Source organism: Mus musculus, chromosome 3 (genome assembly GCF_000001635.26).
Source record: "Mus musculus strain C57BL/6J chromosome 3, GRCm38.p6 C57BL/6J".
Taxonomy (NCBI): Eukaryota; Metazoa; Chordata; class Mammalia; order Rodentia; family Muridae; genus Mus; species Mus musculus.
This window is the reverse complement of record NC_000069.6, coordinates 137,852,016-137,869,919: the sequence shown is the minus strand read 5'-3', so window position 1 is coordinate 137,869,919 and position 17,904 is coordinate 137,852,016. Positions and strand designations below refer to the sequence as shown.

Sequence of the window (17,904 nt, the reverse complement as noted above, 5' to 3'; positions counted from 1 at the left end):
TAGCCCTGGCTGTCCTGGAACTAGCTTAGATTGATTTTTAAATGAGCAAACAACTTAGAGGACTTTTCTCCCAAGAAAATACAAGTCGCCAAATGAAAAACTGTTCAACATCATTAATCATCAGAGAAATGATATCAAAACGCCAGCGACCTGTCCCCATAGTCACTAGTGACTATCACTGCAAATAAAAAACGGAGCTGCCACGCTCTGCCAGACATTGGGAAGCTGGAACCACGCGGATCGTACGAAAATGGTGCAGCCGGGCTGGAAAAACAATGTGCTGGTTCCTCAAAAATCAAAATTAGAATTACCATATGACCCAAGAATCCCACTTCTGGGTATATATGCAGAACTGAAATCAGGCTTGTAGACACTCATGCTCATAGGCACATTACTCAACACAAAAGAGGTGGAAGCAACCCAAACATCATTGACAGGGACTAAGTAAGAATTTGTGACAGCTAGTGTCAAAGCTTAGACCTGTGCTCAATCTCTACACTATGTGGGGAGAGACCTATTCCTCTGCACGCACGCATGCACGCAACGCGCTAAATAAATACCCTCCAAAAAGAAAAGGTGATGTTAAATGTGTATGTGCACAGCCACACCTAGGCACATGGGTATATAAATAATAGAATACTGTTCAGCAATTTTAAAAAAGGAAATCTGTCGCGGGTTGCAATATGGATGAAATCTGAAGTTAGTAAGTAAATAGATAATGCAGACATGCAAAGTCAAATTCTGTACGATTTCACATAGATCAGGTACCAAATTAGACTAGTCTATGAGAATGGACAGTAGCAAGGGAGCTACCAGGAAACAGGAGAGTACAGGGGGTTACTTAACTGGTGTAAGATAAAAAACAAAAAAATACCGATCCTGTGGTACGCATGAAAATACTTAACACTACTAAACTGTACACCTAAAAATGATAATTTTTATTTCACACTTTTTACAATTAACTTTTCTTTCACTATCTTTTCCTGCCCTGTCCCAATGCTAACAAAAAGGTAAAGTGAAAATCAGCAGAGATAAAAGGCTTCAACGATGTAAAAAGAATTAAGAAAACAATAAATTAAAACAGGGGGCTGCTTATCAAGTTTCCTCTTAATCCTCTTAACCTGGAAATTCTTTCAACAACAGTTAAATGTCATCCTATGGGCATGGGAAAAAAAAAAAAAGACAAAACCAAAAAACGGTAGTAAAGGCCTTGTAGAGATTAAAACTCAGTGCCTATTATGACTTTGCCCATTCCTATACGACCTTGGGCAAGGTATTTTCATTCATTTCATTCATTCATTCATTCATTTGGCAAAAGTTTCTGCACATGGTCAAATAACACGGTACTTTTCTGAGGAATAAGAGGGGCATATAAAATACTAGGCACAACTCGTGGCGCTTTGTGAGTGTTGTGTTGACTGTAGAGTTAGACAATGAATAAGGTGAATTAAAGTAGGGTAAGTCCATAGCCTACTCTTTAGCGATGTACCGAACTTGCGGGTACTTACGGTGCCATATCAAACCAGACACTATTTAGGAATCATCAATAACTTCACCATCCCTTTCGAAAGTGGAGCTGTCTTGTAAGGGCTCTCTCCTCCCTGGGAAAAGCAGTGTCATCTAAGGTATTCGAAGATACTTGCTTAAGGAACGGACAAATTACAGAACCCGGGGATGGTGAAGCCCGAGAAGCCGCTGGAGTCCCCGCTCCTGTCACTTCACAGGGGCCTAGGCTGATCTGGGGAGGGGACCCGTCACCCAGCACCCCACAGCGCCCCGCCTGTGTCCCTGAGTGCTGGAGCGGCCGCGGCCGGCGGGGCGCAGGGCGCGGGGGCCGGGGTCACGGCGGGGGCCGGGGCTCACCGCGCGCGGCCGGCAGCGGGTACAGCTTCTCGGCCTTCTGGAGGAAGCGCTGGGCCTTGTCGCGGTTGCCGGCGCTCAGGGCCTCGCGAGCGATCTGCACGCATTTCTCCGCCTCGTCGCGGTTGCCCTCCATGGCTCGCGCCTGCCTCGGTGTCCGCGGCCGCGCAGCTGCGAGGGGGGCCCGCCGCGGAGGAGGCGAGGCGGCCGGGCGGGGCACGGCGCGGCACGGCGCGGGGAGGAGCGGGCACCGCGGCGGCGGCCCGGCGACGGGCGGCCTCGCAGCTCCGCCTCCTCACGGCCGCCTCCCCGCCCCCCGCGGCCGCAGCGGCGCCAGCCGCGTCCCTCCCGGGCCTGGCGGACCGTAAAGCCGACGCGGTAACCCGGGAGGAGGGCGGGGAGGCCGTGGGTTGGCGGAGCGCGGACGCCCCGGCCCCTAGGCTCCGGTGTGGCCCGGAGCCCGCCTTCCGCGCCACCGGGGTGGGGACAGGGACCCTCACGACCAGATCCACAAGGATCAGAGGCCAGGCCTCCTGGCCCTTAGGTCTTGGGAAGCCCTGGGCCTCCGTTAGGGAGTGATTGCCGCATGGATTCGTCCTACAGGCGCTTCCTGCTTTGGATCGGAAGCCCTGGAACCCCCAACCCCCGCAGTTCCCCAGCCCTTCTCAGCGGCACATCTGACCCACCTGCCACCTGGCAGGTACAATGCAGCTCTTTGGGTTAAAGCAGCTGTAAGGCAGGAAGTTCTTTCATCCACATAGGCTGCTTAAGCACCTCCTATTCTGTTTGATTTGCTCCAGGAATTAGGATACATGTCTTAAGGCTCAGGGAGGGGAAAGGGGTCAATGTATAATAATGGAACATGCTTGGCATGAATCAAGATGTGACTAGCATTTCACACCTGTGTCTGGTCACTAAAAGCAAATTATATCCGAAGTTCATTCGGTGGAGGTACTTTCGTTGTACCCTGAGGGTCTCTGTACTTGTGTCCCACCTTAGGATACAGGCCCTTTCACATTAGTTAACTGTCAATTGGGGGGGGGGGGGACGCCAAAAGCAGTTACCTCCAGCTTCTTCCCAAGTTTTAAGACCCTAAGAGGTCATATGATACAAAGAAACAACAAAAGTACCACGGGGTTATGACTACAGATGCACTGTTTAATTAGTAAGCAGAGAATGTACTTGTTGCTGAGTGAGATCTAAGGTAAGTCCCGATTATTAAGCAAGTTTAAAGCTAGTTTGGGATATGACCTTTATTGAGCTTATCCACCAGAGTGGAAACAATGTCTGTACAAAACCAAATGCTTGTTACTATAACTTCTGCATCACAATTAAAATCCAAACAGTTTTTTAAAAACAGTCAACTCAATCAAAACCCACTACTTCAGAATCAATAGCTTCTTTGAAGCCACAGTAACACTTAAATATGGTTAAGACTCGAATGCAGAAATTTGGTTGGTTGGAAGGCTAATTAAGCCTCCAACTTGCTCAAATAGAATTACAAAAAGGCAAAATTGTGTTTTTCACAGAGATACAGTCCACTGGAATCACCAACACTGGACAGCTGTTAGGAATATTTAGAGTCCTGAGATAATAAGGAATCCAGGCATCCTTAAACAGTCTTCTGTTGTCCTTTCTTCCCGATCAGCGATTTGTGGATGTGTGGGATGACACCTAGGAGAGGGACACAGATTAAGTCTACCTTCTGGATAAACATTTAAAAAAACAATACATGAACTCAAAGCAGGTAAAATTCATATACAAAGTGAAAACTTGAGGGATGAACAATGATCTTAGCAAAAACTAAGTGGAAAGCCAAACCCCATGAAAGCACCCTGTACTGAAATCTCTTCTAGAAACAATGGGAGTGTAGGAATTTTCTTCTTAAATAGAATGTTAGGAGTTTAGGGATGACATACCACCACCAGCAATGGTAGCTTTGATCAGAGAATCCAATTCTTCATCTCCACGTATAGCAAGCTGCAAGTGACGAGGGGTGATACGCTTTACCTTTAAGTCTTTTGACGCATTTCCTGCCAACTCAAGTACCTAAAAGGCAAAAAATAAATAAAAATCTGATGATCAATATTCCAACTTACTTTCAATCAAGATCTTTGAACCTCAATGGTGTTATTTACCAACTGTTGTCATTCCCTACTACCTGAATGATAAAATTATGCAGAATTATGCAAAAAAAAAAAAAAAACCACCCAAAAAACCCCGAAGGGGCACGCAATTGCATTTGCAGGAGCAGCACACTCTGGCCCAGCAGCCTCCTCGGCTGAACGCGAGCTCCCTCTAGCGCTCCCTCGGTCTGCGCGCCGCTCTTAGGGCCTGCGAGTTTTCTTGCATCACTTTCCTCCTCTCTCGCCACTTTCCCCCGCCCCCCCAGAGCTTTTCCAGATCACAGGCGTACTCCCGCTTACCTCTGCGGTGAGGTACTCCAGGATGGCTGCGCTGTACACAGCGGCGGTCGCGCCCACACGTCCGTGGCTGGTTGTCCTAGATTTCAGGTGTCGATGAATACGGCCCACAGGGAACTTGATTTTTATGCACACAAACAAACGAACAAACAAGAAAAAAAATGCACAAAGATAGGAAATTCGTTAAGATAAGATGTGCGCGCCAAAGCCAAGGACGGTGGTGGTGCACCAACGCGCCCCGCCAGTTAACACACATGTGATCCGACGCCCCCCCTCCCCAAACCCCAGTATTCACTGTCTCCGCAGGGCCAAGTCGCGACACATCACTCATGCTAAGATGGAACACCCATGGAGGGTGCAGACAAACAAGCAAGGGGGGTGCAAACATAAAGGCCCGGTCACCCGACTGCGGCAGTTGCTACCCACCTGCAAGCCGGCTCGCTGCGAGCGGGAAACCGCCTTTGTCTTGGCCTTTCCGGAGTCCTTTCCAGCCTTACCGCCAGCCTGCGGCGCCGCCGACGCCCGCGAGCCCGGGAGGGACGGAGAAGATAGAATTACCAAGGCGGCGCGCCCCTCCCCCACCACAGCGCGTCCTGGAGGCGAGCGAGCGCGCGCTCGGCCGCCCGCCGCCCGCCCCGCCGGGGACCCCGGGCCGCCGCTCGCCCCCCGCCCGCCCTTCTCCCCCGCCGACCCCTGCCGCGAGCCCGCCGCGGCTGCGCGCCCCCGCGCCGGCTCCCAGCCGCGCCGTGCGCGCCCCCCCAACCGTCGCCTCCCGCCTGGAGCTCCGGGGCTCCGAAAACACCTCCCCTCCGCTCGTCCCGACCCCGTCCCCGCACGCTCCCACTCGCCGCCGCCGCCGCCTCTCCCAGCCCCGGGGACGGCGGCCCCGCCCGCTCGGAGCCTGCAGCCCGCGGCCGCCCGCCGTCACTCTTCACGTTACCATCTCGGACCGTGCTGAAGCTCCGACGAGCGAGGAAGAGACGAGGCCAGGCGGACGCTCAGCGAGATCCCAGCGCCCACTCCTCCGTCGGACCGCGATTCAAACTGCGCCGTCTCCCGCCTTCCTCGCGCCCTTTATACTGCAGAATGTTCCCTCATCCGGGAACTCGGCCGGTTCGGCCCACCAATGGTTGCCTCCCGCCCTCGGGACGCGTCCTTGAGGCTCCAGCCAATGGGAGAACGCACAGCGGAGTGGCGGGGCGGGCGCTCGGGAGCTCGAGCGATGATTGGCGCGTGGGGGATGAGTTAGGGGGGGAGGAGATGCGGCGGGACGAGGACCGGGAGAAGAAGGGGCGCCGCGGCGGGAGGGCAGCAACAGAGCGCTGCGCCACCGAGCGAGTGGACGGTGGTGTCACGTGCCTGGAGGGAGGAGCTGGAAGGCTGGGGAGGAGCGCGCGCTGGCGTCCTCCCCGCTGCAGCCTCCCCCCCTCCACTCCCCCGCGGTGCTCCGGAGACCACGTGAGCTTCCCTCCCGGTCTAGCCTGGCCCCCTCGCTGACAACCGGCGCCTCTCGGTTGCCCTCTGGCCTGGCCTTTCGTGTCCGCAGATCTCGGTTTCCTTCAGAGTCCTGCCTTCTGACAGGTGGCTCGAAGGCGTCCGGCAAGAAGAGCTCAGCTCGGCCTCTACTTGGTGAACCACTTCCCTGATAAAAGTGTCACCTACCCCACCCCCGGTAGTTTTTTCATCTTCCTCCACTTCTGTCCTCACCTCTTGTTACCCCTCACCCCCCTCATCCTGTCTCATAACAACAGTGGAGCCAAGTTACCGTGGGGATAACAAGTAATTTTGTCTACACACAGGAAGCTTGGGATGAAGCGGTTTTTTATAATGAAGTCACCGGCCATATTTTTGCGAAGACTTCGCATCAATGGGATGCACCTATAGCCTAGTGTCTAAAGTTGATTTGTTGAAACATTAAAGCTATTATGTGTCAGCTTTCCTACACTAAAACATTTTGCCACATGACAAATGTTGGTAAATGTCAGTGGGGTAACTGTAACATGATTCACAAGCAGTTACAGATGGTTCATGTAATCAGTTACAAATGCTGGGCTTAAAAAAAAAAATAGACTTGTACACACGGTACTGTCCTGATGCCAGCCACTTAGACGTGCAGTTAGTAGATCTACAGCACCTGCATTTATCACTCGCTGCTTGGAGACCATAATTATCTGAGTCTTGCGAATTTCGCATTTATATTAATACGTAGCACTTTTCAATTAAACATGATTGTGTGGCCATGTGGGTGGGCGCGGGTGCTCACCTCATTACTATAGTTGTGGAAATCGGATGACAACTTGAGTGAGTGCTCTCTTTCCAGGGTTCCAGAGATAAACTCAGGTATCAGGTAGTCAACTCTCACACAGCTAGCACCCGTCGAGTTATATCACCGGTTTATACTTTTTACATAATTGAATAGTAATATGAAGAGAATATTGAAGCGTAAACTCCACATTATTAGTACTTAAGTTTGGGAGATTTTATGAAATTAGAGGAACTCTCTGATACCAGGACATTAATGCTAGAGGAGAGACTCCAAACAATATTGATTCCGAGGCTTATTGGAACTAAGGAATTGTAATGATGTCATCACATGCCGAAAACAACTGAGGCTCCTGACATCCCAGCACCTAGAAGGCTGCATCAGAAGAGTCATAAGCAGAATGCTAGTCAACTCTACAACGATGGCATTTCAGACACCTAAGGACTGGCCTGCTGTGATGGTGGCAACCTACATCCTTAATACCAGCCCTTGAGAGGCAGAGGCAGGCAGATCTTTGTGACTTCAAGGCCCACACGGTCTACACAGTGAGTTCCAAGCCATCTACAGCTACAGACTGAGGCCCTGTCTTCAAAAAAAAAAACCAAGTATAAAGCCAAGCCCAGTAGGCTATCCCTGGCTTCTGATGGGATTTCTTGATATTTACCTCATAACATACGTCCATTCTCTAGAGAATTCTGTGTGAGCTTTTTCCCATGGAATCCAACTAAAAGGTTGACTTTTCTTCACTGAAGAGTGGTAGCAAGAATAAACTAGCAAGTACATGTGAGTTCTGTGGCGCCTCCTCACTGTAATCTTAGTTCTCAACCCTTTCTGCTTGTGCCTTTTAAAATGTTTTTTATTCTTATTTTTGAAACATGATCTTAATTCTGTAGCCCAGGCTAGCCTGGGATTTTCTATATAGATAACGTTGAGCTCAAACTTGTGATTCTCCTGCCTCTGCATTGTATATGCTGAGCTTATAGGTGCACACTACCATGCTTTTCAGAAAGGTTAGTAACCTTTGAAAGCTCAAGCCCCACCCCACCTTTTTCACATAGCCCTTAAAGGATTTAGGAAAACCTTATGCAGATTACATGGTAACATGTGCTTGACAATCAGCATATACTCAACAAACAACTATCCTATAAGGAGAATAAGGAAAGTGTGGTGATTTGAGAGAAAATAGCCCTATAGGCTCATAATATTTGAATGTTTGGGCCTTAGTAGAACTGATTGGGAAGGACTGGTAGGTGTGGCCTTGTTGGAGGAAGCATGCAACAGGAGATCACTTTAAGGTTTAAAACTGTTAAGCCAGGCTCAATCTCGCCTGTGTGTGCCTGTAGACTGTAGATCAGGATATAAGCTTTTTTTTTTTTTTTTTTTTTTTTTTTTTTTTTTTTGAGACAGGGTTTCTCTGTATAGCCCTGGCTGTCCTGGAGCTCACTCTGTAGACCAGGCTGTCCTCGAACTTGGAAATCCACCTGCCTCTGCCTCCCAAGTGCTGGGATTAAAGGCTTAGGATATAAGCTCTTAGCCTTACACCTTCCTGCCTGCTGCCATGCCTGCTGCCATAACGATCAGGAACTAAGCATCTGGAACTGTAAGCCAGCCCCCAATTAAATGCTTTCCTTTATAAGAGCTGCTTTGGTCTTGATCTCTCTTCACAGCAATAGAACAATCTAAAACAGAAGGGAAGAGAAAATAACATATTCCTAATTGGTTTTTCTTGACTGTTACGTATGCATCTTTTGATATGGAAATGGCAAGCTTAAAGGACACTCAAACTGTGCCAATGTGCTTGAATTAAAAAAATGTCACTCACAGTGTTGGGCATTCAAACACTGGGTTCCAAGTCTGGGGAGATTTAGGTGGTCCAGCCTGGCTGGGAAGCGTATGGCATGGAGAGCAGACCTTGGGATTCGAAGTTTCACACCACTTCTATCCAATTCAGTTTCTCTGCCGCGTGCTTGCAGTTAAAGATGTAAGGAGCTCGCCACTTCCTTCTCCTGCAACCCCTGCTGCTTGTTCTGTACCTTCTGCCCTAATGGAGACTTATCCATTGGAGCTGTGAGCCAAAAATAAGCCCTTTCTAGAAGTTGCCATGGTCATGGTCTTTGTCTCAACAGCAAAAAAGTACCTGATGTAGAAGTTGGTACTAAGAGTGGTGTTACTGTAAAGAACTATGGTTTTTTGTTGTTGTTGTTTGTTTTTTGTTGTTTTTTTGGAGGAACGTGGAAGAGTTTGGGACTTTGAACGTCAAAAGAGATTGCACGATGTAAGTAGAGCTTAATAGATCATCATAGTAGCCTGGAAGGCAGTAGTGCTAAGAGCCATGTGGGATATCCGCCAAGGAGAACTGCATACATGGAATGGAGCCAGCCCAAGAAAGCTGTGTTTTGTAGGCAGCAAAATTGGAGGGGCAGAGCCTTTGCTACCAAAAATAGAACTTCAGAATTTGGTATCTGTCCTGTTGAGTTTGGTCTTGCTTTGGGCTAGTATTTCCTAATGATGCTAATCCCAGTGGGCAAGAGTAAGATAACAACCACAATTTTTTTTTTTTTTTTTTGAGTCAAATTTGAAGCAAGCTTTATTCAGCGCTGGCCAGAACATTGGATGTTAGCCAGGGCCATAGCCAGGATTTCCAGAATATGGCCTCGAATTTCATTAGTTAGGAACTTATAAAAGCAAAAGCCACAAGGTCACATCCTTCCCATGTCTGTCCAATCAGGGGCAAGCATACATCTTGACATACTTCCTGCCTACATAACCTGCCACGTATGTGTGATCTAGCACATCCTGTCCAGTTGGGGCAATCAAGCTTCTTTATGGGAGTGGAACCACGTGGCTGTTATCTCACAGGAACAACAGCCCCCAGCAGTCCAGGAAGTTCTCTGTCCTTGGGCAAGAAGGACTTACAGGTTAAAGGCACTTTTGTTTTATAGATCTTTCAAGTGCAGAACTAAGAACTAAAACATAATTTTAGCCATTCCAGTGTCCCTACTCCTGTCTTTTGGAATTATAATGTATACTCTATACCATAGAATCTTGGAAGTATGTCATCTGCTTTTTAATTTTACAGTGTGTTACAATTAAGAGCTTGCCTAGAGTCTTAGAAGAGACCTTTAAACTATGTCGAGACTGTGAAAGACTAGGACTGTAAAAGCTGGACTAAGTATATTTTACGTTATGACGTGTCCACAAGCCTATGTACTGCAGCATATTGGATCACATGTGCTGTGAGCTGGAAAAACCTGTCCCTAGTTGTAGTGTGGCTCAGACCTAGCACACACCTTTAATCTGAGAGCTTTCTAAACAAGATTGAATAAGTCATGGGTCAAGAGGCAGAGCAAGCAACCAGTAGACATGAGGTAGGGAACATAAGAAAAAAAAAACCATAGTGAGAGGAAGTCAGGAGGACGGATAGAGAGATGAACCAGAAGTAGAAAGGAGGGACATTGAGTTGGAAGGGTTTGAGGGGTAGTGTGGAGAAGGAGAGCTGGCTCTTTCATTCTGGGAGGATGGTTGAGGAGGAAGGTCAGCTGGGTGCTTCTCTGCCTCTCTGTCTCCTAGATCTTCATTTGGTAAAAATGAAAGTTTGGGCTTTTGTTTTAAAAACAACACCTAATGGGGACCAGGAAGTGGAATGCTGTGGTTTGAATAAAAGTGGCTCTGTCTTAGTTTTCTATTGCTATGATAAACACCACCACCAAAGGCAACTTGGAAAGGGAAAGGTTTATTTCAGCTGGCAGTTCATAGTCAGCTATCCAAAGAAGTCAGGGTAGAAACCAAAGCAGGAGTCAGATGCAACCAAAGCAGTTGATGCAGAGGCCATGGAGAAGTACTGTGTACCGACTTGCTCATGCTTATTCAGTCTGTTCTCTTATAGAACCCAGGACCATCAGTCTAGGGTTGGCCTAGACCCTCCCAGGCCAATCACTAATTCAAATGCATTGTAGACTCACCTACAGGCAAATTGTATGGAGGCATTTTCTCAATTGAGAGTAGCTTTGTCAAACAGCTGTAGCTTTGTCAAACAACTGACATAAAACTAACTAAACAGTGTTTCGTAGTCTCAAGCATTTGAACACTTGATCCAAGTTGGCAGCACCTTCCGGGACACTTTAGGTAGTTTGGTCACTTCCAGTTCACACTGCTGGCTTTCTGCTTGCCCTTGACGGGGTTCCTGCAGTCATGCCTGTCACCTGCCACTGTGCTTTCTTGCCATCAGATACTTCCACCCTCTGGAACTATAAGCCCAAATAAACTATTTCTTTTCTCTCTCTTTCTCTCTCTCTCTCTCTCTCTCTCTCTCTCTCTCTCTTTCTTTCTTTCTTTTTTTTGTTTTAGATTTATTTACTATATGTAAGTACACTGCATCTGTCTTCAGACACTCCAGAAGAAGGCGTTAGATCTTGTTAGGGATGGTTGTGAGCCACCATGTGGTTGCTGGGATTTGAACTCCTGACCTTTGGAAGAGCAGTCAGTGCTCTTAACCGCTGAGCCATCTCACCAGCCCAAACTGTTTCTTATTTACGTTGCCTTAGTCACAGTCCTTTATCACAGCAATAGACAAGTAACCGACATACGCACAGCCAGCTCACCTGTCCTCCCAGGTCACTTTAACACAGTCACAACGGCTTTCTGCTTCCTCAAAGTAGAAGACAACACTAGCTCATCCTCTTTTCACAGTAATTGTCCTTAGCCCGGGCTGAGAAGGGTCTGATACAAATGTGCTACTCTTTTTGAGTTGTCTTTACTGTAGTTGTAGTTATGATAATACGTGTGTGTGTGTGTGTACATTATTCAATGCCATACCAATTTTGTAGTGTACAGTGCTGGAAATCAAACCTAGGGCTCTCATATGGTAGGCAAATATCCTATGCAGTTACAGTCCCAACCCCACAATTGCCAATGTAATAAATTCTTTTATTACAAAATATATATGAATATGAAGCACTGTCACTACTATGAACTTGAACGGCCTCTCCTAGAAGGCAGGCTTTCTGTTTCCAGTTACTATCTCCTCTTCAGCCTTGTCCTCAGCTTTTCCTGTAAACAGTTTGAGATAATGTCACACTCGGAAATTCCAAATTTCTCAACTACGTCTTGCTTCAAATGCCTATTTTTAAGCAGAGAGGAACAGATTTCCAAGCTATTTCAAAGGATATTAACATTTATAGACAATGGCAGAATTTCTAACCAGAAAATTCATGTCAGGATCTTGATTCTCTTAGGACATGGGATGGGGGATCTTTAAGGACTCCTTCATCTGTCAGTGACTGAATTCCAAAATGTGATAAAATACAAACGGTTGACTGAGAATAAAGGAACTAGACAGCCTCTCTCATTCGGCATGGCTTCACGTAAATCAAGCGCTGAGCCATAGTTTCTGCACTTATCACATAGCTCACAGAATCAGAAAAACCAACACTGCATAACTGTGAAAGGCTCAATAAAGTGAGCACAGATCGACAGGTGCATCCGCACCCATGTCACAGCAGCCATATCTCTTCCAAACTCCTCTCATAAGCATCATTAAGAGATGCCTTGGACCTTAATTCAGTGGTAAAATGACACACTTCTGACTGCAGAGGCACACAATTCACAGATGCAGAGCATAAGTTGTAAAGATAACCAGCAAAATCTCAATCCAGACATCCACATCAGGACAGAAATTCAGAGATTATGGATTTTAGTGTATCCTTTTCATTTTTCATGTTTATTGCTGTTTTCTTAATTTTATCTTTTCCATTTTTTGTGCATGGGACATTGCCTGCATGTATATCTGCATATGATGTACAATCCTGATACCCATGAAAGCCAGGAGATGGCACTGAGTTAACTGGAAATAGAGTTATAGATGATTGGTAGACACCATGGATGCTGGGAATTGTATCCAAGTCCTCTGGAAAAGCAGTCAGTGCTTTTAGGTCCTGGTCCATGTCTCTAGTCCTCTAATAACTCTTCTAACTAGCAAAGGGCTGTTGTACACAACTTTGATCAAAGCATTTAGAAGGCAGAGGCAGGTGAATCTCTGTTAGCTCAAGGCCAGCCTGGTCTACAGAGGGAGTTTCAAACCACCAAGGCTACACAGAGAAACCTTGTCTTAAAAAACCAAAAAGGGGACAAAAAGTAAGAAAGAAAGAAAAAGAAAGAAAGAAAGAAAGAAAGAAAGAAAAAGAAAGAAAAGAAAAGAAAAGAAAAGAAAAGAAAAGAAAAGAGGGAAGGGAAGGGAAAAGGGAAGGGAAAAGGGAAGGGAAGGGGAGAGAAAAGAAAAGAAAAGAAAAGAAAAAAGAGAAGAGAAAAGAAAAGAAAAGAAAAGAAAAGAAAGAAGAAAAGAAAAGAAAAGAAAAGAAAAGAAAAGAAAAGAGAAAAGAAAAGAAAAGAAAAGAAAAGAAAAGAAAAGAAAAGAAAAGAGAAAAGCTAGTTCCAGGACAGCCAGTGCTACAAAACAAACAAACAAACAAAACAAAAACTCAGTTAAAAAAATCATATCAACGTTTCAAATTTTGGGGGCATTTATTGTTTTAACACCAAAAAGGGGGAGTGGGTGGGTAGGGGATTGGGGATGGGTGGGTATGGGGGACTTTTGGTATAGCATTGGAAATGTAAATGAGCTAAATACCTAATAAAAAATGGAAAAAAAAAAACAAAACAAAAATGGCCTTTTCTTCTCATGATATTTCATTAGTTACTATTGTAGGTATATACTAATGATGCTTTTTAAAAGACATGGGATATAAGGAAATATGTTTATGCATTGACATTATTTTCTTAAATAAGGCCTTATTTGCTTATATTAGTATTTTTTACCTCTTCTCTCTCCAAGTAATTAACAAATCCTATGTGTACAGTCTTTCTAACATAACAACAACATGACTGTAGACTCTTAACATGTTTTGATCATTCTGTTGTTTCCATAGAATCAAGATTGTTCTGTTGTCTCCTTCTGTCTCCTCTATAATCAATATAATAATGTATGGTATACATTTAGCATAAGATATATAACACCCCCCCACCCCCCAGCAATAGAGTATATGACAGCATCCGATTGGCTCTGCCAGGCAGTTAGGCTCATCGAAGCATGGTTAGCCAGTTGTTCTATGTCAGGCAGTCTGCCAAGCAGTAGCAGCTGGAAGACAGGCCATACTGGTCATAGGTCCTTCCGTCAGTCTAGCTGAGAAGATCAGACCAGGAGGAAATTTCAAACGATTCAGTCATTAAGACCATATTGATAAGACGATTACACTATTACAGGGTAAAGACCCAGTCGGCTACAACGTGGACACAGCACCTCCAGGTTACAGAGCAGCAGATGCAGAGGGGTGTTTTCGAAGACTGTGCGTCTAACTGGGTTAGTGTGGCTGGAGCGGCAGGCTGCTCTAAGGAAGTGGCAGTTGGAAGACAGGTGTGACAGAGATTCCTGTTTGTAATACATTTCCAAATTGTCATGTGCTGTGTATACTTACTGAGGACTGACCCTTATTTCAAGGAGTCTCTAAGTCTCCCTTGCCCGGGAGCAGACTGGTCCTCTGGACCTGTAACAGAAAGGAGAAGAAGAAACATATTAAAAACATAGTGTGCCCTTGGAAACAGCTAGAAGGCAAACGGTTACAGGTGAGGTTACCATTGTTTGTCCCATGGTATAAAAAAAATGCCTGTGTGGGGTCAGGAACCCCGAAGGTCATTCATAGAGTGCTGTGCTCTGTGTGTGTATTCTCTCTCAGTCAGATGCTCCAGCATGTCTGTCTCAGCTCGGCTTCCCCAGGCATCTCTGATGGATGCTGTAAGCACCTGATTTGATGATGTCATCCTGTGCATCTGCTGCTTGCTGTTTGTTCCTTTGCTTTTGCTGGCTGCATATTTGACAGACTCATTCACTGGAGACTGAAAGCATGATGTCATGTTTAATCCTGGTTGTCACTTAACTATATCTGGACATAACTAAAACCTGGATACCCGTGAGGAGTGGAAAGACCCACCCTAAATCTGAGTCATTTGAGGTTAGGAGAACAACCCTAACTCTTGGCCAAGACTTCTGGTGGAAGAAAGGAAGGTTTTGCCTTTTGCCAGCTTGCCCTCACGCTCACTGGCAAGTCCATCTGTCCTGTTCCTGAGCCGTTAGTCCATCTGTCCTGTTCCTGAGCCGTTCCTTCACAGCTGTTAGAACCCACATCTTTGGGATTCTAGTTCAGACTGGACTCCCTAGGACTCCAGCACCACATTAGGGCTACTGAGATATCCAGTATCAAGGGCTGAACAGCTACTGGATCCTTAGCCTTTCTATCAAGAGACAGCCATCACTGAGCTACTCAGACCACAGCCTGTAAGCCACTCTTAATAAGTCCCATATATATATATTCTATCAGCTCTGTCCCTTTAGAGAGCCCTGATGCACACCATTCTCTATAGTGTTAATGAGCCTGTATCCATTTTCCTATATCCTTCAGCCTTAGAACTGAAGCCTTAGAACAGTCTCCAGCAGGACATAAAATATGTTTGGTTTTGGATTTGTTTTGTTTTGTTTTGTTTTGTTTTCAGTTTTTCAAAAACAAAGTTTCTCTGTGTAGCCTTGACTATCTTGAAACTTACTTTGTAGACCAGGCTGGCCTTGACCTCACAGAGATATGCCTGGGTCTGCCTCCCAAGTGTTGTAATTAAAGGTGTGCACCACCATACCTGGTGGTACGTTTATGTTTTGAGATAAGGTTTCAAGTAGCCCAGGATGGTCTAAACTCTTTGTACCTAAAGTTGATCTTGAACTAATAATCTTCCTCGCTTTGTCTCCCAAATCCTGAGATTACAGACATAATACCACCATGCTTGACTAGAATACAGAATATCTTTTTCCGTCATTTGCTGCTGTAGAAAAATGTCTAATATACAAAATACTGGCTTGTTATTTTTCATTTTTATTTATTGACAAACTTGTATCAAGGACTGACTTTCAATAATTCATTATGACATTTTCACACAGAAATATATGCATATATATTGTATTTTACTCATATTCACCCCCCCCCCAACTACTCTCCATATGTCTTCCCCTCAACACCTTATAGTTCTAGAATCTGGGAAGATGAAGATCAAGACTCTAGGATGTTAAGGTATCTAGTGAGAGATGATTTTTAATACCAAGCTGGCACCATCCCCTAGTAGGAAGGAGTACTGTGTCTGGGCAATAAAGAATGCAAGCCCATGAGCTTCCTCAGTAAGACCTGTCACACGTGCATCTGATCTCACTCGTGAGGACAGATCCCTCAAGTGACACAGTCACTTCCCACTGTTGCACGGGGGACTGTTTAAACTTGGTTTCTGTTGCTGTGATAAAATGCTCACCAAAGCCAGCTTGGGGGAGGGGAGAGTTTATTTGGCTTTCACTTGCCTGTCACAGTCCATTATTAAGGGAAGCCACGGCAAGAAATGAAGATGGGAAGTAATTCAGAAGCCATCAAGGAAGGTTGACTACTGGCTTGCTCTTTGGTGGAACTCTCCATGACTGGATCAGCTTGCCTAGGGGTGTCATGCCCACAGTGGGCTGTACCTTTCCATACCAGCCAATAATCAAGAACATTCCCATTGGCAGGCCCACAGTCTAGTTGGATGGAAGATGTTCCTAAATTAAGGTTCCCTTTTCCTAGGTATCTCTAGTTTGTTACAAAGTTGATGAAATCTAACCATCACAGGGATTAAATTTCAACAGTGAGTTGAGAAGGGACAAAAAACATTGAAATCACATTACTTAGTTTTCATTATGTGTATTGGCCACTTTTCTCATTGCTCTGACCAAATAACTGACAAGAAACCACTTAAGGGAAGTTTCACTGTGGTTCCTGGCTGCTATGCTCCAGGGAAGCTTACAGCTGGGACAGTTGTTACATGATTCGGATGAGGAAGGAGAGATGAGATATAAAGGGGTGGCCTGTGACCTCAGGACCTCTTCTTGTGATTCTGCTTTCTCCTGTTAGGCCCCACTTCTAAAGTTCCCACAACCTGCCAAAAATAGTACCATCAGTCAGCGGTTCAGTGTGTACAGTAGCAGAGCATCCATAGAAAGAGCCAAGAGCAGGAGCTGCAGCTCAGTGGCAGGAAGTGTGCAGCTCAATGGCAGGAAGTGTGCAGCTCAATGGCAGGAAGTGTCCAGCTCAATGGCAGGAAGTGTGCAGTTCAGTGGCAGGAAGTGTGCAGCTCAGTGGCAAGAAGTGTGCAGCTCAGTGGCAGGAAGTGTGCAGTTCAGTGGCAGGAAGTGTCCAGCTCAGTGGCAGGAAGTGTGCAGCTCAGTGGCAGGAAGTGTGCAGCTCAATGGCAGGAAGTGTCCAGCTCAATGGCAGGAAGTGTGCAGTTCAGTGGCAGGAAGTGTGCAGCTCAGTGGCAAGAAGTGTGCAGCTCAGTGGCAGGAAGTGTGCAGTTCAGTGGCAGGAGATGTGTGCAGCTCAGTGGCAGGAAGTGTGCAGCTCAGTAACAGGAAGTGTACAGCTCAGTGGCAGGAAGTTTGCTTCCTACATTTGAAGCTTTGGTTGTCACAGTTCAGACAGACCTGCAACTTGGGACCCAAAGACAAGGTGGAACTAAGAATCCTTCTCTCACACCTGTCACTCACTGGGATTACAGGTGTGTGTGTGTGTGGGTGGGTGTGGGTGTGCGTGCGTGCGTGCGTGCATGTGCCAGTAGGCCCAACCCTCTCTGTGTAAACAGTCTGCAAAGCATATAGCTGAACAACGTTTAAGAGATCCACGTCAGGCCTGGCGTGGTGGCGCACGCCTTTAATCCCAGCACTCGGGAGGCAGAGGCAGGTGGATTTCTGAGTTCGAGGCCAGCCTGGTCTACAAAGTGAGCTCCAGGACAGCCAGGGCTATACAGAGAAACCCTGTCTCGAAAAACCATAAAAAAAAAAAAAAAAAGAGAGATCCACGTCAGTTTCAGAGGAACATTGTTTCCGCTGTCTTCTTGTGTCCTAAAATTTTGCAAAATAGTCATTAATTTCCACAGCAAACCTCAGCTCCACAGAATTCTAACTGGAAGCAGAGATTACTTCCTCCATTAATAGATTAGTCCACTTTGCTAGGCAGGAACTACTGAGACCATTTATCATATTTCACCACAGGATGTGGAAATTTACACTGCCTCTTCATTTACTTCTTAATATCCTATCTTAAAACAGTACGCTTAACAATAAAAAGGACTGGAGAAGTCGGGTGTGGTGGCACACGCCTTTAATCCCAGCACTCAGAAGGCAGAGGCAGGTGGATTTCTGAGTTCGAGGCCAGCCTGGTCTACAAAGTGAGTTCCAGGACAGTCAGGGCTACACAGAGAAACCCTGTCTCGAAAAACAAACAAACAAAAACCCAAAACCCCCAA

General features: G+C 46.2%; 2 protein-coding genes and 1 long non-coding RNA gene across 6 annotated transcripts in view; 1 reads left to right on the top strand and 2 right to left on the bottom strand.

Moving 5' to 3' along the window:
• Window positions 1-2,245, bottom strand: part of Dnajb14 (DnaJ heat shock protein family (Hsp40) member B14) — a 48,889-nt gene extending 46,644 nt beyond the window's left edge. The window contains exon 1 of one of the 3 annotated variants that reach the window (NM_001033155.1): window positions 1,864-2,245. In NM_001033155.1, the coding sequence (NP_001028327.1) occupies window positions 1,864-1,996 (133 nt within the window). In that variant the 5' untranslated portion in view covers window positions 1,997-2,245. The other 2 variants (XM_006502056.2, XM_006502055.2) reach the window with 2 other exon arrangements.
• A 752-nt stretch (window positions 2,246-2,997) lies between these two features.
• H2az1 (H2A.Z variant histone 1) lies at window positions 2,998-5,433 on the bottom strand. Of its 2 annotated transcripts, none has more exons than NM_016750.3 (5): window positions 5,224-5,433; window positions 4,710-4,787; window positions 4,287-4,400; window positions 3,780-3,909; window positions 2,998-3,534 (listed from the first exon to the last, which is right to left on the bottom strand). In NM_016750.3, exons 1-5 carry the CDS (start codon window positions 5,224-5,226, stop codon window positions 3,473-3,475), a joined length of 387 nt encoding a protein of 128 aa, NP_058030.1. In that variant the 5' UTR covers window positions 5,227-5,433; the 3' UTR covers window positions 2,998-3,472. The 2 variants fall into 2 exon arrangements, with proteins under 2 accessions (NP_058030.1, NP_001303924.1); NM_001316995.1 differs by having other exon boundaries at window positions 3,780-3,840.
• A 160-nt stretch (window positions 5,434-5,593) lies between these two features.
• Gm43403 (predicted gene 43403) lies at window positions 5,594-6,233 on the top strand. The gene is made up of 2 exons (NR_169184.1): window positions 5,594-5,955; window positions 6,083-6,233. It is a non-coding gene; the product is annotated as a predicted gene 43403 (long non-coding RNA).
• Window positions 6,234-17,904: the final 11,671 nt, after the last annotated feature.